We start from the raw sequence: 22,357 nt of genomic DNA, 5'->3' as shown, positions 1-22,357 counted from the left end.
TTCTCCCTCATGTTCCCCTCAACCATCTCACCTGTTACCTTTAACCTAGAAGAATGAGAGGGGATCTTATAGAAACATACAGAATTTTGAAAGGGCTAGATAAGATAGAAGTAGGAAAGTTGTTTTCATTGGTAGGTGAGACTAGAACTAGGGGACATTGCCTCAAGATTCAGGGGAGAAGATTTAGGATGGAGATGAGGAGAAACTGTTTTTCCCAGAGAGTGGTGAATCTGTGGAATTCTCTGCCCAAGGAAGCAGTTGAGGCTTCTTCACTAAATATATTTAAGAAACAGTTAGATAGGTTTTTACATAGTAGGGAATTAAGGGTTACAGGGAAAAGGCAGGTAGATGCAGCTGAGTTTACGGACAGATCAGCCATGATTTTACTGAATGGCAGGGCAGGCTGGATGGACCAGATGGCCTACTCCTGCTCCTATTTCTTATGTTCTTATGACATCTAGTTCTTGTCTCATCTAACCTCAGTGGCAAAAGCCTGCCTTCATTTACCACTCACAATTTTGTACTCCTCTGTCAAATCTCCCCTCATTCTTCTATGCTCCAGGGAATAAACCCCGTATTTATTCAACCATTTCCTTTAACTCAAGGCCCAACATTCTTGTAAATTTTCTCTGCACTGTTTCAATCTTATTGATACCTTTCCTGTACAGAGGTGACAAAAATGATATGACAAAAACTCCAAATTAGGCCACAGCAATGTCTTAGACAGCTTCAAAATTACATTGCAACTCCTGCACTCAGTACTAAGATTTATGAAGGTCAGTGAGCCAAAAGCTTTCTCTGTGGCCCTCTCTAACCGTGATGCCACTTTTAAGGTATGGTTGCACTTACTATGCACAACGGCAAAGCCCCTGCACTAGGAACAGTAAAAAATCCTGGCAAGACCCCAGCAAACTTGGACGACCCCGTATGTTGTGAATGTAGAACTGAGTGATGAATTCAGCACTGCCAAGAGGGAAATATGTTTGAAGGTGAGTTTGTCAGGCCTGGACTAGGCTGCAGGAAGCCCTGGACAGCTGGCACCATCCAGAAGGATAAAGCAGTGAACCTCATGAAACCCTACCAGAGACTGAAAGACCTGAATAGAGTGAATGTGGAGAAGATGTTTCCATCAGCTGGTGAGTCTAGGATTCGGGGGCACATCCTGAGAATAAAGTGGCATCATTTTAGAAGAGAGATGAGGAGGAATTTCGTTAGCCAGAGGGTGGTGAATCTGTTGAATTTGTTGCCATTGATGGGTGTGGAGGATAAGTTATTGGGCATACTTAAGGCAGAGTTTTATAGGTTCTTGATTGGTAAGGGTTCGAGGCAAAAGGTGGGAAAATAAGTTTGTAAAGGTCAGCCATGATCAAATGGTAGAGCAGACTCAATGGGCTGAATGGTTTAAGTCTGCTCCAATGTCTGATGGTCTACTTAAAGTCCTCCAGATTTATTGGAAGGAGAGGCAAACCAACACCAGCATCTTTTCCCAGGGTGATTTTGCAACGGATGAAAAACTGTGGTGAGGAGATAAAATAAGAAAATGCTCAAACATCTAACTGGACAGACAGCATCTGTTGAGAGAGATACAGTGGCACTTCATGTCAAACAAGCTCGGTCAGAACAAGGAAGATAGAAAATCCAGTTGTTTTGAAGTAGCAGAGAGAGTGGGAAAGGGTGCAGAGGGCAGGGTCATGCCTCTGTAGAGTCAGGCCAGAGTTGTGAAAGCTTCAGCTGCTGGTAAAGTTATCTAATTCATGGGTTAATTAGTGGAATTGGTGAGAACACAAAGTAATGTCAAAGTTGCGAAATTCAGGGCTGTATAAAATGTTGAGCAGGGCAGACTGTACCAATACGATCTGACCTTGGTCCAACCTGTGTTTGCTGGCCAGGTACCTACCTGAGCTCATTTCAGCTGCCTGTGTTTATTGCACATCCCTCTGAACAGATAGAAACACAGAAACAGAGAAAACCTACAGTACAATACAGGTCCTTCGGCTCACAAAGCTGTGCCAAACGTGCTCTTACCTTAGAAATTACCTAGGGTTACCCATAGCCCTCTGCCTTTAGAAGCTCCATGTACCTATCCAGCAGTCTTTTAAAAGACCCTATCATATCCGCCTCCACCACTGTCGCCGGCAGCCCATTCCACACACTCACCACTCTCTGCATTAAAAACTTACCCCTGACATCTCCTCTGTACCGACTTCCAAGCACCTTAAAACTGTGCCCTCTCGTGCTAGCCATTTCAGCCCTGGGAAAAAGCCTCTGACTATCCACACGATCAATGCCTCTCATCATCTTGTACTCCTCTATCAGGTCACCTCTCATCTTCCGTTGCTCCAAAGAGAAAAGACCAAGTTCTCTCAATCTATTCTCATTAGGCATGCTCCCCAATCCTAGCAACAACCTTGTAAATTTCCTGTGCACCCTTTGTATAGTTTCCACATCCTTCCTATAGTGAGGCAACCAGAACTGAGCACAATACTCCAAGTGGGGTCTCACCAGGATCCTATATAGCTGCAACATTACCTCTTGGCTCCTAAAGTCAATCCCACGATTGATGAAGGCCCATGCGCCATATGCCTTCTTAACCACACTGTCAACCTGCACAGCTGCTTTGAGCATCCTATGGACTCGGACCCCAAGATACCTCTGATCCTCCACGCTGCCAAGAGTCTTAACATTAACACTATATTCTGCCATCATATTTGACCTACCAAAATGAACCACTTCACACTTATCTGGGTTGAACTCCATCTGCCACTTCTCAGCCCAGTTTTGCATTCTATCAATGTCCCACTGTAACCTCTGACAGCCCTCCACACTATGCACAACTTGCCTAACCTTTGAGTCATCAGCAAATTTACTAACCCATCCCTCCACTTCCTCATCCAAGACATTTATAAAAATCACAAAGAGAAGGGGTCCCAGAACAGATCCCTGAGGTAGACCACTGGTCACCGCACTCCGTGTAGAATATGACCCATCTACAACCACTCTGCCTTTTGTGGGCAAGCAAGTTCTGGATCCACAAAGAAAGGTCCCCTTGGATCCCATGCCTCCTTACTTTCTCAATAAGCCTTGCATGGGGTACCTTATCAAATGCCTTGCTGAAATCCATATACACTACATCTACTGTTCTACCTTCATCAATGTGTTTAGTCACATCCTCAAAAAATTCAATCAGGCTCATAAGGCCCGATCTGCCTTTGACAAAGCCATGCTGACTATTCCTAATCATATTATACCTCTCAAAATGTTCATAAATCCTGCCTCTCAGGACCTTCTCCATCAACTTACCAACCACTGAAGTAAGACTCACTGATCTATAATTTCCTGGGCTATCTCTACTCCCTTTCTTGAATAAGGAAACAACATTTGCAACCCTCCAATCCTTCAGTACCTCTCCCATCCCCACTGATGATGCAAAGCTCTTTGCCAGAGGCTCAGCAATCTTCTCCCTCGCCTCTCACAGTAGCCTGGGGTACATCTCATCTGGTCCTGGAGACTTATTCAACTTGATGCTTTCCAAAAGCTCTAACATATCCTCTTTGTTAATGTCTATATGCTCAAGCTTTTCAATTGGCTGTAAGTCATCCCTACAATTGTCAAGACCCTTTTCTGTAGTGAATACTGAAGCAAAGTACTCATTTAGTATCCCTGCTATCTCCTCCGTTTCATCCACACTTTTCCACTGTCACACTTGATTGGTCCTATTCTCTCATGTCTTATCCTCTTTGTCTTCACGTATTTGCAGAATGCCTTGGGGTTTTCCGTAATCCTGTCCATCAAGGCCTTCACATGGCCCCTTCTGGCTCTCCTAACTTCTTTCTTAAGCTCCTTCATGCTAGCCTTATAATCTTCTGGATCTCTATCATTATCAAGTTTTTTGAACCTTTCGTAAGCTTTTCTTCTTGACTAGATTTACAACAGCCTTTGTACACCACGGTTCCTGTACCCTACCATCTTTTCCCTGTCTCATTGGAACGTACCTATGCAGAACACCACGCAAATATCCCTTGAACATTGGCCACATTTCTTCCATACATTTCCTTGAGAGCATCTGTTCCCAATTTATACTTCCAAGTTCTTGCCTGATACCCTTGTATTTCCCCTTACTCCAATTAGACGCTTTCCTATCTTGTCTGTTTCTATCGCTCTCCAATGCTATGGTAAAGGAGATAGAACTGTGATTACTATCTCCAATATGCTCTCCGACTGAGAGATCCGACACCTGACCAGGTTCATTTCCCAATACCAGATCGTGTACAGCCTCTCCTCTTGCAGGCTTATCTACATATTGTGTTAGGAAACCTTCCTGAATACACCTAACAAACTCATTTATACAACTCACCCTAGGGAGAATGTAAATCTATATTTGGGAAATTAAAATCTCCTACCATGACAACTCTGTTATTATTACACCATTCCAGAATCTGTCTTGATGTCCCTGTTACTATATAATAAACACCCAGTGGAGTTATTGACCTGTTCCAAACTTCCACCTACAGAGACTCAGTAGACAATCCCTCCATGACTTCCTCCTTTTCTGCAGCCATGACTATATCTCTGATCAGTAGTGCCACACCCCGACCTCTTTTGCATCCCTCATGTCCTTTCTGAAACATCTAAAGCCTGGAAGCCGAAGTAACCATTCCTGTCCCTGAGCCATTGAAGACTCTGTAATGGCCACAACATCATAGTTCCAAGTACTGATCCATGCTGTAAGCTCACCCACTTTGTTCATGATACTCCCTGCATTAAAATAGACACATCTCAAACCATCGGTCTGAACACATCCCTTCTCTATCACCTGCCTATCCTCCCTCTTGCACTGTCTACAAGCTTTCTCTATTTGTGAGCCAATCGCCTCTTCCCCAGTCTCTTCAGTTTTGTTCCCACCCTCCAGCAATTCTATTTTAAACTCTCCCCAAAAGTCTTAGCAAACCTCACCGCCAGGATATTGGTCCCTCTAGGATTCAAGTGTAACCTGTTGTTTTTGTACAGGTCACACCTGCCCCAAAAGAGGTCCCAATGATACAGTGATCCTTGCCATTTACCTTCCTAAAATGTCTTTTAAATATTATGATCATATCCATCTCTGTAGATCCCTTTGGCAACTCATTCCAATAACTTAGTGAAATATTTGCTTCTTGGGTCTCCTTTAAATCTCCTCCTCTCAGCTTAAACCTACACACTCTAGTTCTAGACTCCTCAGCCTTGGGCAGTGACCATCCCCTGTATCTCATGATGTTATAAAACTCTCTCAGGTCATCTTCTTGGCCTCCTTTGTTCCTGGGAAAACCATCTGCAGCCTACCCAATGTCTCAGATACAGCCTGGTCAGTCCATCTAGAACCATAATGAACCATTGATCTGCTTAGTCCTACTGATCTACATATGAACCATAGCCCACCATAGTCTTCCCATCTATGTACCTGTCCAAATTTCTCTTAAATGATGAAATCAAGCATGCCTTCACCAATTCTTTTGGCAGCATGTTCCATGCTCTCACCGAGTGAAGAAGTTCCCCTTAAATATTTCACCTGTCACCCTTAACCCATGACCTCTCGTTCTCACCTCACCTAACCTCAGTGGAAAAACTTTGCTTGCATTTATCCTGTCTATACAACTCATAATTTTATATCACAAACGAGCAAATCTGCAGACGCCACAAATCCAAGCAACACATACAAAATGCTGGAGGAACTTTATTTGAAACAGAAAGCTGTGAGACCTTCCTGGTAGGGGATGGAGGTGTATGGGGACTGGACATCCAGAGTGAAAGTAAGATGATGGGGGCCAGGTAACTTGAAATCACTGAAAAGATCCAGAACCTATGGTGTGGATTGCTGGTTTTTTTTTACATGGGGAGCTTTCAGGCTTTCCTGCTGGCAGATGGAGGTGTATAGGGACTGGATATCCAGAGTGAAGAATAATGCTGAAGGGTCTCAGCCTGAAACGTTGACTGTACTCTTTTTCATAGATGCCATCTGGCCTGCTGAGTTCCTCCAGCATTTTGAGTGTGTTGCATAATTTTGTATACCTCTTTCTTTTGCACTCCAGGGAACAGAGTCCTAAAATTCAACTTTTCTCTATAACTCTGGTCTTCAAGTCCTTGCAACATCCTCGTAAATTTTCTTTGCACTTTTTCAGTCATATTGATATCTTTCCTGCAGCTAGGTGACCAGAACTGAACACAGTTCTCCAAATTAGGCCACATCAAAGTCTTATTCAATAACACAACATCCCAACTCCTGTACTCAATGTTGGACTCTCTTCAAGCCTCCAGTTCAGACAGAAAGGAAAACTGGGCCAAAGCAATGGATGAGTGACTGAGCACACAAACTGCCAGTTCTGACACAAAGAGGAATTTACTTAAAGTTGGAGAATTTGCAAATAAATCCTGCAGGTTGCAGCGTGTCCAGGCAAAGTCAGAGGTGGTGTTCCTCAAGCTTCTGTTCATTCTTGCAGGAGGTGACTGACAGGAAGGTCTGTGTGTGATGTTGAGTTAAGATGGTAAGAATCGAATTACAGTTATTACCACTGAATTAAATGGCATGACTTGTTTTGTGGCAGCTGTCCAGAGCAAAAGCATAAAATCACTGTAATTTTAGTGCAAAACAACGAGGGGTGTGCATGGACTGTTGAGAAATCTAATGGCAGAGGGGAACAAGCAGTTTCTGAATCGATGAGTGCAGGACTTCAGACAGATTGTCGATGGTTTTCAGGAAAAGAGGGCATGCCCTGGATGGTGAGGGTCCTTTTTGATGGACGCTGCCTTCCTGAGGCATTGCCTCTTGAAGATGAAGGGATACTTTAAAATATTAGCTTTATTTGTCACATGTACATTGAAACATGGAAACATACAGTGACGTACGACCAGCTCAGCCCGAGGACTTACTGGAGGCAGCCCACAAGTGTTACCCTGCTTCTGGCAGCACTGCGACATGTCCAGACTTACAATCCTAGTCAGGTTGCGCCTGTGATGGGCTGGCTGCATCTACAGCCCTCTGCGGTCTCTTGCGATCCTGTGCATTGGAGCCTCGATACCAGGTGGTGATGCAATCCATCGGGTTACACCCTACTGTTCATTGGGTCAGCAGCCACTTTATTATGTAGACTTGTACAGCTGCTCGTTAATGCAAATATCTAAACAGCCAATCATGTGGCAGCTGCTCAATGCAGAGCCGCATGCAGACATGGTCAAAAGGTTCAGTTGCTGTTCAGGATGGGGAAAAATGTGATTGAAGTGACTTTGACTGTGGAATCATCTGGTGTATCCAGGCAGTCCTTCCTGGTGAGGTGACACTTCACCTGTGAGTCTGTTGGGGGTCATCTCCTCTAATTCCACTTCCCATTCCGACACGTCAGTCCACGGCCACCTCTACTGTCACAATGAGGCCACACCCAGGTTGGAGGAGCAACACCTTATATTCCATCTGGTTAGCCTCCAGCCTAATGGCATGAACGTTGATTTCTATAACTTCCAGTAATGCCCCCCCCTCCCTTTTCTCACCATTTTCCATTCCCTTTTCCATCTCTCATCATATCACGTCTGCCAATCGCCTCCCCTGTCGCCCCTCCCCCCTTTTCTTTCTTCCATGGCCTTCTGTCCTCTCCTATCAGATTTTCCCTTCCCCAGCCCCGTATCTCTTCCACCAATCGAATTCCCAGCTCTTTACTTCTCCCCTGCCCCCAACTCTCTCACTCTGACTCCTCATCTTCCTGACGAAGGGTCTCAGCCCAAAATGTTGACTCTACTCTTTCCCACGGATACTGCTGGCCTGCAGTGCTCCTCCAGCATTTTGTGTGTGTTGCGCAGATTTCCTGCATCTGCAGATTTTTGCTTGTTTGTGATTGACTGTGGAGCAATTGTTGTAGCCAGACAGGGTGGTTTGATCAGAAACTGCAGATCTCCTGGGATTTTCATGGACGCCAGCCTCAATGGCGCAGGTTCCCAGCCTGGTGTCCATGGACCTCTTGCTTAAAGCTGTTGGTGCATGACTTAAAATGGGTTGGGAACCTCTGCTCTAGAGTTTACAGAGAATGGAGTAAAAACGAAAACATGCAGTGAGTGGTGGTTCTGCTGGTAAAAATGGAAGTCAGAGGAGAGTGGTCAGACTGGTTCAAGCTGACAGGAAGGTGACAGTAACTCAAATAACCCAGCATAACAACAGTGGTGTGCAGAAGAGCATCTCTGAATGCGCAACAGGTCAAACCTTTACGTGGATGGGAGACAGCAGCAGGAGACCATGAACATACACTCAGCGGCCACTTTATTAGGTATAGGAAGTAGAAACATAGAAAACCTGCACCACAAAACAGGCCCTTCGGCCCACAATGCTGTGCCGAACATCTACTTACTTTAGAAATTGCCAAAGGTTACCCATAGCCCTCCATTTCTCTAAGCTCCATGTACCTATCCAGGAGTCTCTTAAAAGAACCTGTTAATCCACCTCCCACACCGTTGTGGGCAGCCCATTCCACGCACTCACTTCTCTCTGAGTAAAACATTTACCCCTGAAATCTCCTCTGTACCTACTTCCAAGCACCTTAAAACTGTGCCCTCTCTTGTTAGCCATTTCGGCCCTGGAAAAAAGCCTCTGACTATCCACACAATCAATGCCTCTCATCATCTCATACACCTCTCATCCTCCATTGCTCCAAGGAGAAAAGGCCGAGTTCACTCAATCTGTTTTCATAAGGCATGCTCCCCAATCCAGGCAACATCCTTGTAAATCTCCTCTGCACCCTTTCTATGGTTTCCATGTTCTTTCTGCAGTGAGGCAACCAGAACTGAGCACAGTACTCCAAGGTGGGTCTGACCAGGGTCTGAAATGGCTGTAACTTTGCCTCTCAGCTCCTAAACTCAGTCCCATGGTTGATGAAGGCCAATGCACCATATGTCTTCTTAACCACACAGTCAACTTGCACAGCAGCTTTGAGTGTCCTATGGACTTGGACACCAAAATCCCTCTGATCCTCCACACTGCCAAGAGTCTTACCATTAATGCTATATTCAACTATCATATTTGACCTACCAAAATGAACCACCACACTCTTATCTGGGTTGAACTCCATCTGCCACTTCTCAGCCCAGTTTTACATCCTATCAATGTCCTGCTGTAACCTCTGACAGCCCTCCACACTATCCACAAACACCCACAACTTTTGTGTCATCAGCAAATTTACTAACCCATACCTCCACTTCCTCATCCAAGTTATTTATAAAAATTACAAAGAGTAGGGGTCCCAGAACAGATCCCTGAGGCACACCACTGGTCACCGGCCTCCATGCAGAATATGACCCACCTGCAATCACTCTTTGCCTTCTGTGGGCAAGCCAATTCTGGATCCACAAAGCAAGCTCCCCTTGGATCCCATGCCTCCTTATTTTCTCAATAAGCCTTGCATGGGGTACCTTATCAAATGCCTTGCTGAAATTCATATACATTACATCTACTGCTCTACCTTCATCAATGTGTTTAGTCACATCCTCAAAAAATTCAATCAGGCTCGTAAGGCACGACCTGCCTTTGACAAAGCCATGCTGACTAGTCCTAATCATATTATGCCTCTCCAAATGTTCATAAATCCTGCCTCTCAGGATCTTCTCCATCAACTTACCAACCACTGAAGTAAGACTCACTGTTCTATAATTTCCTGGGCTATCTCTACTCCCTTTCTTGAATAAGGGAACAGCATTTACAATCCTCTACTCCTCCGGAACCTCTCCCATCCCCATTGATGATACAAAGATCATTTTCAGAGGCTCAGCAATCTCCTCTCTCACCTTCCACAGCAGCCTGGGGTACATTTTATCCAGTTCTGGAGACTTATCCGACTTGATGCTTTCCAAAAACTTCACATCCTCTTTCTTAATATCTATATGCTCAAGCATTTCAATCCACTGTAAGTCATCCCTACAATCGCCATGGTCCTTTTCATAGTGAATATTGAAGGAAAGTATTCATTAAGTACTTTTGCTCTCTTCTCTGGTTCCATACACATTTTTCCACTGTCACACTTGATTGGTCCTATTCTCCTACGTCTTATCCTCTTGCTCTTCACATACTTGTAGAATGCCTTGGGCTTTTCCTTAATCCTGCTCGCCAAGGCCTTCTCATGGCCCCTTCTGACTTTCCTAATTTCATTCTTAAACTGCTTCCTGCTACCCTTATCATCTTCTAAATCTCTATCATTACCTAGTTTTTTGAACCTTTTGCAAGCTCTTCTTTTCTTCTTGACTAAATTTTCAACAGCTTTTGTACACCACGGTTCCTGTACCCTACCATCCTTTCCCTGTCTCAGTGGAACATATCTATGCAGAACGCCACGCAAATATCCCTTGAACATTTGCCACATTTCTGCTGTACATTTCCCTGAGAGCATCTGTTCCCAATTTGTACTTCCAAGTTCCTGCCTGATAGCTTCATATTCCCCCCTTACTCCAATTAAATGCTTTCCTAACTTGTCTGTTCCTATCCCTCTCCAATGCTATGGTAAAGGAGATAGAATTGTGATCACTATCTCCAAAATGCTCTCCCACTGAGAGACATGAATCCTGACCAGGTTCATTTCCCAATAGCAGATCAAGTACAACCTCTCCTCATGCAGGCTTATCTGCATATTGTGTCAAGAAACCTTCCTGAACACACCTAACAAACTCCACCCCATCTAAACCCCTTGCTCTAGGGAGATGCCCTCAATATTGGGGAAACTAAAATTTCCCACCACGACCACCCTGTTATTATTACACCTTTCCAGAATCTGTCTCCCTATCTGCTCCTCAATATCCCTGTTCCTATTGGGTGGTCTATAAAAAATACCCTGTAGAGTTATTGCTGTAACTAACTTCCACCCACAGAGACTCTCTAGACAATCCCTCCATGACGTCCATCTTTACTTCAGCCGTGACACTATCTCTGACCAACAGTGCCACACCCCCATCTCTTTTGCCTCCCTCCCTGTCCTTTCTGAAACATTTACACCCTGGCACTCAAAGTAGCCATTCCCGCCCTTGAGCCATCCAAGTCATGCGTGTTTTTTTCTACTGGTGGGTGGAGGGGGATCGTTACTCACTGCCGCTTACATGTGGGGGGGGGTGTAGCTGGGGGGAGGACTTTGGGTTCTCACATTTAACTGTCATTCATTCTTTGGGGCACTTCTCTGCTTTAGACAATAGGGGCAACTTCTCTGCTTTCTTGGATGTTTGTGAAGAAAGAGCATTTCAGGATGTATATTGTATACATTTCTCTGACATTAAATTTGACCTTTGAAGTCTCTGTAATGGCCACAATATCATAACTCTAAGTACTGATCCACGCTCTAAGCTCATCCGCTTTGTTCATGACACTCCTTGCATTAAAATAGACACATCTCAAACCACCAGTCTGAGCGTGTCCCTTCTCTATCACCTGCCTATACTCCCTCTCACACTGTCTCCAAGCTTTCTCTATTTGTGATCCAACCGCCTCTTCCTCATTCTTTGCAAACCTCCCCGCCAGAATATTGGTCCCTTTCGGATTCAAATGCAACCCGTCCTTTTTGTACAGGTCACACCTTCCCCAAAAGAGATGCCAATGATCCAGAAATCTGAATCCCTGCCCCCTGCTCCGATTCGTCAGCCACGTATTTATCCTCCACCTCATTCTATTCCTATTCTCACTGATGCATGGCACAGGCAGTAATCCGGAAATTACTACCTTTGAGGTCCTGCTTCTCAACTGCCTTCCTAACTCCCTGTCATCTGTTTTCAGGACCTCCTCCCTTTTCTAACCCATGTCGTTGGTATCAATATGTACCATGACCTCTGGCTGTTCAGCTGCCCACTTCAAGATATCTTCGACGCGAACAGAAACATCCCAGACCCTGGCACCTGGGAGGCAAACTACCATCCGTGTTTCTTTCCTGCATCCACAGAATCGCCTGTCTGACCCCCTGACTATAGAGTCCCTATCACTGCTGCCTTCCTCTTCCTTTCCCTACCCTTCTGAGCCACAGGGCCAGTCTCTGTGCCAGAGGTGCAGCCACTGTTGCTTTCCACAGGTAGGTCGTCTCTCCAACTGTACTCAAACAGGAGTACTTATTGTTAAGGGTGACAGCCACAGGGGTACTCTCTAGCCTCTGGCTCCTGTACTTCCCTCTCCTGACTGTTACCCACTTATCTGTCTCCCGAGGCCTCGGTGTGACCACCTGCCTGTAACTCCTCTCTATCACCTCCTCACTCTCCCTGACCAGACGAAGGTCATCGAGTTGCATCTCCAGTTCCCTAACCCGGTGCCTAAGGAGCTGCAGTTGGACGCACCTGCTGCAGATGTGGCTGTCCGGGAGGCTGAGAGTCTCCCGGACGTCCCACATCTGACACCGAGCACAGAACACCAGCCTCACACATACTTCCTGTTTCTATTCCTCACAAGTAACTTGCCTTGCCACGACCTGTTATCGCTGAAGCCCCAATGATCCAACGATCTCCTACTCTGTCTCCTTCTACTTCATTGCTCACTCCTCTGACACGCACTCTATAAAGCTGTCTTCTTTTAAGTCCTTCCCACCGGTCTAACTCACTGACGTCCACACACTTGCGCAGTTGTGCCTCATTCAAACTGATGAGGAAAAAAACTGTCTTCTTTTAAATCCTTCCTGCCTGTTTAAATTCTCAGTTCAATTTAGTACAGGCCCAGAGTCATCAAACAATCTTCATATGACAAATTATTCAATCCTGAAGTCATTTTCGGGAACCTTCTTTGAACCCTCTTCAGTTTCAGCACATCCTTTCTACTATAAAGGGTCCAAACCTGCTCACAATATTTCATGAAGCGTCACCAGTGTTTTATCGTCTCAACGTTACATCCTTGCTTTTACATTTTAGACAGACAGGCAGACAGACATCCTTTATTGATCCGGAGGGAAATTGGGTTTCGTTACAGTCTCACCAACCAAGAATAGTGTAGAAATATAGCAATATAAAACCATAAATAATTAAATCATAATAGGTAAATTATTCCAAGTGGAAATAAGTCCAGGACCAGCCTATTGGCTCAGGGTGTCTGACACTCCGAGGGAGGAGTTGTAAAGTTTGATGGCCACAGGTAGGAATGACTTCCTATGACGCTCAGTGTTGCATCTCAGTGGAATGAGTCTCTGGCTGAATGTACTCCTGTGCCTAACCAGTACATTATGGAGTGGATGGGAGACATTGTCCAAGATGGCATGCAACTTGGATGGTATCCTCTTTTCAGACACCACCGACAGAGAGTCCAGTTCCACCCCCACAACATCACTGGCCTTACGAATGAGTTTGTTGATTCTGTTGGTGTCTGCTATCCTCAGCCTGCTGCCCCAGCACACAACAGCAAACATGATAGCACTGGCCATCACAGCCTCGTAGAACATCCTCAGCATCATCCGGCAGATGTTAAAGGACCTCAGTCTCCTCAGGAAGTAGAGACGGCTCTGACCCTTCTTGTAGACAGCCTCAGTGTTCTTTGACCAGTCCAGTTTATTGTCAATTCGTATCCCCAGGTATTTGTAATCCTCCACCATGTCCACACTGACCTCTTGGATGGAAACAGGGGTCACCGGTGCCTTAGCCCTCCTCAGGTCCACCACCAGCTCCTTAGTCTTTTTCACATTAAAGACTGTGGAAATGAATGCTGAAATTGCATTTGCATTCCTCACCCCAGACTCCACCTGCAAAGTAACCTTTTGGGAATCCTGCAAAATGACTCCCAAGACATTTTGCGTCTCAGTTTTTTGTATTTTTTTCTCTATTTAGAAAGCAGTCAACCCCTTCATTTCTTCTACCAAAGTGCATGACCATACACTTACTGACATTGTATTTTGCCAGCATTTTCCCTTCCTATTCTTCTAATCTAAGTCCTTCTTGATTTCCTCAAAATTTCCTGCCTCTCCATCTATTGTCATAATGTTTGCCAACTTTGCAAAAAACCATCAGTTCCATCATATTGACATATAACGTAAAGAAAATCGGTCCCAACACAGACCCCTGTGGAACAGCACTAATCACCGGCAGCCAGCCAGAAAAGGCTCCCTTTATTTCCACTCTTTACCTTCTGTCGACCGGCCACTGATTTATCTACGCTAGAATCTTTCCTATAACATCATGGGCTTGTAGCTTGTTAAGCAGCCTCATGAGTGGTAGCTTGTCAAAGGCCTTCTGACAATCCAAGTGCACAACATCAACTGATTGTCCTCTGTCAAGCAGGATCTATGAGCAGTTGACTGGAAATGAAGGGGGAAGAACACCAGAATAAGAAGGTGGGGGAGGGGAAGAAGGGCAAACTAGAAGGTGATAGGTGAAGGGAAGGGGGAATGAAGCATGAAGCTGGGAGGCGATGTTGGAAAATGTAAAGGGCTGGAGAAGAAGGAATCTGATAGCAGAGTGGACCATGAGAGAATGGGAAGAAGGAGGTGTAGGTGATAGGCAGGTGAGAAGAAGGGAGCCAAAGTAGGGAATGGAAGAGGGGGGGTCAGAGAAAGTCATTACCAGAGGTTAGATAAATTAATGTTCATGCCACAGCCAGATGAAACATGGGGAGTTGCTTCTCCCACTAAAGAGTGGCCTCATCATGGCAGAAGAGGAGGCTGAGTACCAACGTGTCAGAATATGAATGGGGACAGGAATTAGAATGTTTGGCCACCAGAAAAGTTGCTTTTCGTGGGTGGAGCGAAAGTGCTTGACAAAGTGGTCACAATCTATGTTGGGTCTCAGCAAATTAGAGGAGGCCGCTTCGGGAGCACTGGATGTAGGAGATGACCCCGGATGATTTGCAGGTGACGTGTTGCTCACCTGAGGGAGTGTTTGTGGCCATGACTGGAGGTGTGGGTACAGCTGCTGTTTGAGTTATTTTGCTGAACGTTGTGGACGTGCTCTTTTGGTGCCGTAATGTGTGGCAACACTTGTGGGTTGCCCCCAGCACAACATTCGGCTGTGTTGGATATTAATGCAAACATCCCCTTTCACTTTATGCTTCATTGCACATGAGATATACAAATGGTCCTGAATACCATTGGGTAGACGACAGCAAACTTCTTCCCAAAGCACAAGAGAGTATTGGTTATGGTGAGTTCAGAATCAGTGGCATATGGCATGAAGTCTGTTGTTTTGAAGCACCAATACATAATTGTACGATAAGAATTACATAAATGTAAAATTAACAAAGTAGTGGTTCAAAGAAAGAGTGAAACTAGTGTGGTAGTGTCCATGTTCATTGTCCAGAAGCAATCTGAAGCAGAGGGGAAGATGCTGTTCCTGAAATGTTGAGTGGCAGGGTGGAGAAGCACCTCTGCCAAAGGAGGTGTGAGGCAATCTTTCCCTCCGCTAGCCTGCAGGTCACCCCACCCCGAGCCTGGTACCGCTGTCCAGTCCCCACTGTCGTTCTCCCCTGTGCACAGGGCTGTGTCGCCCCCTCTCCCCTCTCCCCTCTCCCCTCTCCCCTCTCCCCACACCCGGCACCGCTGTCCAATCCCCACTGTCGTCCTCCCCCTGTACACAGGGCTGTGACGCCCCCCTCTCCCCTCTCCCCTCTCCCCTCTCCCCACACCCAGCACCACTGTCTAATACTCACTGTCTTTCTTTCCCTGTACACAGGGCTGTGATGCCCCCTCTCCCCTCTCCCCTCTCCCCTCTCCCCACACCCGGCACCGCTGTCCAATCCCCACTGTCGTCCTCCCCCTGTACACAGGGCTGTGATGCCCCCCCCTCCCCTCTCCCCTCTCCCCTCTCCCCTCTCCCCACACCCGGCACCACTGTCTAATACTCACTGTCTTTCTTTCCCTGTACACAGGGCTGTGATGCCCCCTCTCCCCTCTCCCCTCTCCCCTCTCCCCTCTCCCCACACCCGGCACCACTGTCTAATACTCACTGTCTTTCTCTCTCTGTACACAGGGCTGTGATGCCCCCTCTCCCCTCTCCCCTCTCCCCTCTCCCCTCTCCCCTCTCCCCACACCCGGCACCACTGTCTAATATTCACTGTCTTTCTTTCCCTGTACACAGGGCTGTGATGCCCCCTCTCCCCTCTCCCCTCTCCCCACACCCAGCACCACTGTCTAATACTCACTGTCTTTCTCTCCCTGTACACAGGGCTGTGATGCCCCCTCTCCCCTCTCCCCTCTCCCCTCTCCCCACACCCGGCACCACTGTCTAATACTCACTGTCTTTCTTTCCCTGTACACAGGGCTGTGATGCCCCCTCTCCCCTCTCCCCGAGCCCCTCTCCCCACACCCGGCACCACTGTCTAATATTCACTGTCTTTCTTTCCCTGTACACAGGGCTGTGATGCCCCCTCTCCCCTCTCCCCACACCCGGCACCACTGTCTAATACTCACTGTCTTTCTTTCCCTGTACACAGGGCTGTGATGCCCCCTCTCCCCTCTCCCCTCTCCCCTCTCCCCTCTCCCCACACCCAGCACCACTGTCTAATATTCACTGTCTTTCTTTCCCTGTACACAGGGCTGTGATGCCCCCTCTCCCCTCTCCCCTCTCCCCTCTCCCCACACCCGGCACCGCTGTCCAATCCCCACTGTCGTTCTCCCCTGTACACAGGGCTGTGATGCCCTCTCCCCGAGCCCCACACCCAGCACCACTGTCTAATACTCACTGTCTTTCTCTCCCTGTACACAGGGCTGCCTCTGCTGCCAACTGAGCCATGGCTCACCGCTCACAGTGCTCGTCGTTTGGAGATGTGGACCAGGACCCCGGACATGTTCCGCCCCACTATAAGGAGTATTACCGAATCGCCATTGATATCCTGGCTGAGGAGGGCATTGACGCCTACTATCGCTTCCTGGCTGCCGAGCAGGAGGTGGACTTTCTCAACAGCACTGAAATTGAACACATCAACACGCACCTCAAGAAGCCTGTGGTCCCCCTCGACTGTTTGGAGTACAACCCCAGCACCTATGAGGACTCGGACTCCTCGGGCACCTATTGGCCCATGCACACGGACATTGCCGCCCCCGTCCTGGATCTGGGCTGGCCCAGCGCCCACAGCTTCCGGGGGCCGTCTGACGTCACCATCTTTGTGCACCCTCCCGCCCCCGATGCCCTCAGCATCAAGGATGAGGTGCGCCGGTTGATCCGCTCTGCCACGCAGGTGAGGTGGAGCCCCATGTGCTGAGGGAGTCCTACCCTCTGACCTGATGGTAATTCAGTCTTTGCACCCTGGACTCTGACTCCTACCCTTTGTGTCAGGGTCAATGTTGGGACAGCCTCTGTGCCTCGCACTCTACACATACCCACGCCATCTCACTCAGATGGTTCTTTCCCCAGCTTCCTGACATCTGTGTCATCCGGTTAAATCAGTGTTGGGTGTCTTACAGCATAGAAACTGGCCTTTCAGCCCATCTGTGCCGAACTGTTATTCTTAGTCGCATCAACTAGACCAGAGCTCTCCATGATCTTCCCATTCCTGTACTCAACCAAACTTCTCTTAAAATGTTGAAATTGAACCTGCATCCACCACTTCCACTGGTAGCTCCTTCCACACTCTCTCCACCCTCTGAGTGAAGTTGTTTCCCTCATGTTCTCCCCAAACGTTTCATCTTTCACCCTTAACCCATGACCTCTAACTCTAGTCTCACCCAACCTCAGTGGAAAAATCTTGCTTGATTTACCCTCATAATTTTGTATTACCTCTGCCAAATATCCTCTCATTCTCCTACACTTTAGGGTGTAAACATAGCCTTTTCAACTTTTCCCTCTAAATCGGGTCCTACCAGAAACATCCTTTTAACTTTTCTCTATACTCTTTTCAATCTTATTGATATCTTTCCTGTATGTCGGTGAGCAAAACTGCACACAATACTCCAAATCTGGCTTCACCAACAACTTACATAGAAACATAGAAAACCTACAGCACAATACAGGCCCTTCGGCCTACATATCTGTGCCCAACATGTCCTTATCTTCCAACTACCTAGTCTTTACCCATAGGCCTCTATTTTTCTAAGCTCTATGTAGCCGGCAGCCCATTCCACGCACTCACCAGTCTGTGTAAACAAACTTACCCCTGACATCTCTTCTGTACCTACTTCAAAGCACCTTAAAACTATGCTCTCTCGTGCTAGCCATTTCAGCCCTGGGAAAAAGCCTGTGACTATCAAGTCAAGTCAAGTCACTTTTATTGTCATTTCGACCATAACTGCTGGTACAGTACATAGTAAGAATGAGACAACGTTTTTCAGGACCATGGTGTTACATGACACAGTACAAAAACTAGACTGAACTACGTAAAAAAAAAACCAACACACAGAAAGCTACACTATTCTACAGACCTACACAGGACTGCGTAAAGTGCACAAAACAGTGCAGGCGTTACAATAAATAATAAACAGGACAATAGGGCAGTAAGGTGTCAGTCCAGGCTCTGGGTATTGAGGAGTCTGATAGCCTGGGGGAAGAAACTGTTACATAGTCTGGTCGTGAGAGCCCGAATGCTTCGGAGCCTTTTCCCAGGCGGCAGAAGGGAGAAGAGATTGTATGAGGGGTGACTATCCCCAATCAGTCCCTGCCTATCCAAATACTTGTATATCCAGGCTCTTAGAGTATCTTCCAATAAGTTACCCACTATTGATGTCAGTGTAACTTGTCTATATTTTCCCAATGTATTATTAAAGCCTATCTTGAACAACTGGACAACATGAGCCATCCTTCACTCCTCCGGCACGTCACCCGTTGTAAATATTTGGCCAGGGCCCCTGTCCTTTCTGCACTGGCCTTCCATGAGGTCTGAGGGAACATATTGTCATTATATGCACCCCAGTTCACCACAAGATCACAAACACCTTTTACTCTAATCTGCATGTAATTCATGACCACACTGTCACTTTCCCTCATTTCTCTACCCTCTGTGTCCATCTTCTGATGTCAATAAACCTGAAGGAAAATTTACTTGAGGACTTGTGTTAAAGAAAGGTTGAATAAGTTAGGACATTGTTCCATTGAACGTAGCAGAATGAAGAAAGATCTTATCCTAGCAGGATAAGATCCCAGAGTAATCTCAGGCTAATAACAGGGGACATAATTTTAAGGTAATTGGAAGAAAGTCCAGGTGGGGGGCGATGTCAGAGGTAACTGTGTGGTGAGTAGGTACAAAGCCCAGCGAGGGGTGGTGATAGAGACAGATAATTTAAAGAAACTCTTAGATAGGCACATGGATGACAGAAAAATCAAGGCTAGGTAGGAGAGAACGTTTAGGTTGATCTTGGAGTAGGTTAAATGATCAGTACAGCATCATGGGCCGAACAGACTGAACATTGCTGTTGTGCTCTCTGTTCTCATAGAGATATTGGAGGATGTTTAGATCAGGCGAACGCATGCGGGCTCTTACTCCAGTTAACACTGCAAGTAGAGGCCATGGGTTAAGGAGGAAAGGTGAAATGTTTGGGGGGAACTTCAGTCAGAGGGTAGTGAGAGTGTGGAATGGGCTGTTAGTGAAGGTGATGAAGGTAGCAGTTGGGAGAAGTTTGGATGAGAGGGATATGCAGAGAGACAATCTGGGTGCAGCTACATGGGTCTAGCAGAAAATCTGGCTGAAACAATGTGAATGGAGAATAGGACCAATCAAGTGTGGCAGTGGAAAAGTGTGTATGGAACCGGAGGAGACAGCAGAGGTACTTAATGATTATTTTGCTTCAGTATTCACTACAGAAAAAGATCTTGGTGATTGTAGTGCAGACTTGCAGCGGACTGTAAAACTTGAGCTTGTAGATATTAAGAAAGAGGATGTGCTGGAGCTTTTGGAAAGCATCAAGTTGGATAAGTTGCCAGGACTGGACTAGATGTACCCCAGGCTACTGTGGGAGGTGATGGAGGAGATTGTTGAGCCTCTGGCGATGATCCTTGTATCATCAATGGGGACGGGAGAGGTTCCGGAGGATTGGAGGGTTGCAGATGTTGTTCCCTTATTCAAGAAAGGGAGTAGAGATAGCCCAGGAAATTATAGACCAGTGAGTCTTACTTCAGTGGTTGGCAAGGTGATGGAGAATATCCTGAGAGGCAGGATTTATGAACATTTGGAGAGACATAATATGATTAGGAATAGTCAGCATGGGTTTGTCAAAGGCAGATCATTCTTTATGAGCCTGATTGAATTTTTTAAGGATGTGACTAAACACATTAATGAAGGTAGAGCAATAGATGTAGTGTATATGGATTTCAGCAAGGTATTTGATAAGGTTCTCCGTGCAAAGCTTATTGAGAAAGTAAGGAGGTATGGGATCCAAGGGGACATTGCTTTGTGGATCCAGAACTGGCTTGCCCACAGAAGGCAAAGAGCAGTTGTAGACGGGTCATATTCTGCATGGAGGTCGGTGACCAGTGGTGTGCCTCAGAGATCTGTTCTGGGACCCTAACTCTTCGTGATTTTTATAAATGACCTGGATGAAGAAGTGGAGGGACGGGTTAGTAAATTTGCTGATGACACAGAGGTTAGAGGTGTTGTGGGTAGTGTGGTGGGCTGTCAGAGGTTGCAGCAGGACATTGATAGGATGCAAAACTGGGCTGAGAAGTGGCAGATAAAGTTCAATCCAGATAAGTGTGAGGTGGTTCATTTTGGTAGGTCAAATATGATGGCAGAATATAGTATTAATGGTAAGACTCTTAGCAGTGTGGAGGATCAGAGGGATCTTGGGGTCTGAGTCCATAGGACACTCAAAGCAGCTGTGCAGGTTGACTGTGTGGTTAAAAAAGCAAATGGTGCATTGGCCTTCATCAATTGTGGAATTGAATTTAGGAGCTGAGAGGTAACGTTGCAGCTATATAGGACCCTGGTCAGACTCCACTTGGAGTACTGTGTTCAGTTCTGGTTGCCTCACTACAGGAAGGATGTGGAAACCATAGAAAGGGTGCAGAGGAGATTTACAAGGATGTTGCCTGGATTGGGAAGCATGTCTTATGAGAATAGGTTGAGGGAACTCGGCCTTTTCTCCTTGGAGCGACGGAGGCTGAGAGGTGACCTGATAGAGGTGTATAAGCTGATGTGAGGCATTGATCGTGTGGATAGTCAGAGGCTTTTTCCCAGGGTTGAAATGAGAGAACACAGGTTTAAGGTGCTTGGAAGTAGGTACAGAGGAGATGTCAGGGGTAAGTTTTTTACGCAGAGAGTTGTGAGTGCATGGAATAGGTGCCGGCGACGGTGGTGGAGATAGATACAATTGGGTCTTTTAAGAGATTCCTGGATAGGTATATGGAGCTTAGAAATGAGGTATCCCTAAGTCATTTCTAAGGAAAGGACATGTTCAGCACAGCATTGTGGGCAAAGGGCTTGTATTTTGCTATAGGATTTTCTTTGTTTCTATGTTTCTACAATTAGATGGGCTGACTAGCTTTGCTGCCGTACACTATGACTTTATGTATGGGATGTTTGTATAGACAGAAAGGTGAGTGCCTGGAATGATCTGCAAGGGTGGTGGTGGTACAAAGCAGGTACATGTGCAAGGGGCTCGTAGCCAGGCCAATGAAGGAGTAAGGGATGATGGATGTGGAATTGTCCATCTGGCCCAGGTGACCTATCCACCTTAAGACCTTTGAGTTTGCATAGAACATCCTCTCCATATCCTCTTTATCTGGGCCTTTCTATATAACCATATAACAATTACAGCACGGAAACAGGCCATCTCGGCCCTTCTAGTCCGTGCTGAACGCTTACTCTCACCTAGTCCCACTGACCCGCACTCACCCCATAACCCTCCATTCCTTTCCTGTCCATATACCTATCCAATTTTACTTTAAATAACAATACCAAACCTGCTTCTACCACTTCTACTGGAAGCTCGTTCCACACAGCTACCACTCTCTGAATAAAGAAATTCCCCTTCATGTTACCCTTAAACTTTTGCCCCCTAACTCTCAACTAATGTCCTCTTGTCTGAATCTCCCCTATTCTGAATGGAAAAAGCCTATCCACGTGAACTCTTATCTATCCCCCTTATAATTTTAAATACCTCTATCAAGTCCCCCACTCAACCTTCTACGCTCTAAAGAATAAAGACCTAACTTGTTCAACCTTTTCCTGTAACTTAGGTGCTGAAACCCAGGTAACATTCTAGTAAATCTTCTCTGTACTCTCTATATTTTGTTGACATCTTTCCTATAATTCAGTGACCAGAACTGTACACAGTACTCCAAATTTGGCCTTACCAATGCCTTGTACAATTTTAACATGACATCCCAACTCCTATACTCAATGTTCTGATTTATGAAAGCCAGCATACCTAAAACTTTCTTCAGCACGATATCGACATGAGATTCCACCTTGAGAGAACCATGCACCATTATTCCTAGATCACTCCGTTCTACTGCATTCTTCAATGCCCTACCATTTACCATGTAT

The 22,357-nt window shown here is 46.2% G+C and overlaps 1 protein-coding gene across 1 annotated transcript in view; it reads left to right on the top strand.

Moving 5' to 3' along the window:
• Positions 1 to 22,357, top strand: part of LOC140732480 (protein FAM83H-like) — a 69,293-nt gene that overhangs the window by 5,483 nt on the left and 41,453 nt on the right. Inside the window, exon 2 of the mRNA XM_073055193.1 lies at positions 16,648 to 17,119. Within this exon, the coding sequence (XP_072911294.1) occupies positions 16,673 to 17,119 (447 nt within the window). The 5' untranslated portion in view covers positions 16,648 to 16,672. The remainder of the gene's footprint in view (positions 1 to 16,647; positions 17,120 to 22,357) is intronic.

This window comes from Hemitrygon akajei, chromosome 8, assembly GCF_048418815.1.
Source record: "Hemitrygon akajei chromosome 8, sHemAka1.3, whole genome shotgun sequence".
In the NCBI taxonomy this organism is placed as follows: Eukaryota; Metazoa; Chordata; class Chondrichthyes; order Myliobatiformes; family Dasyatidae; genus Hemitrygon; species Hemitrygon akajei.
Note: the sequence above shows the minus strand (reverse complement) of the source record. Positions and strands in the feature narration are given on the sequence as shown.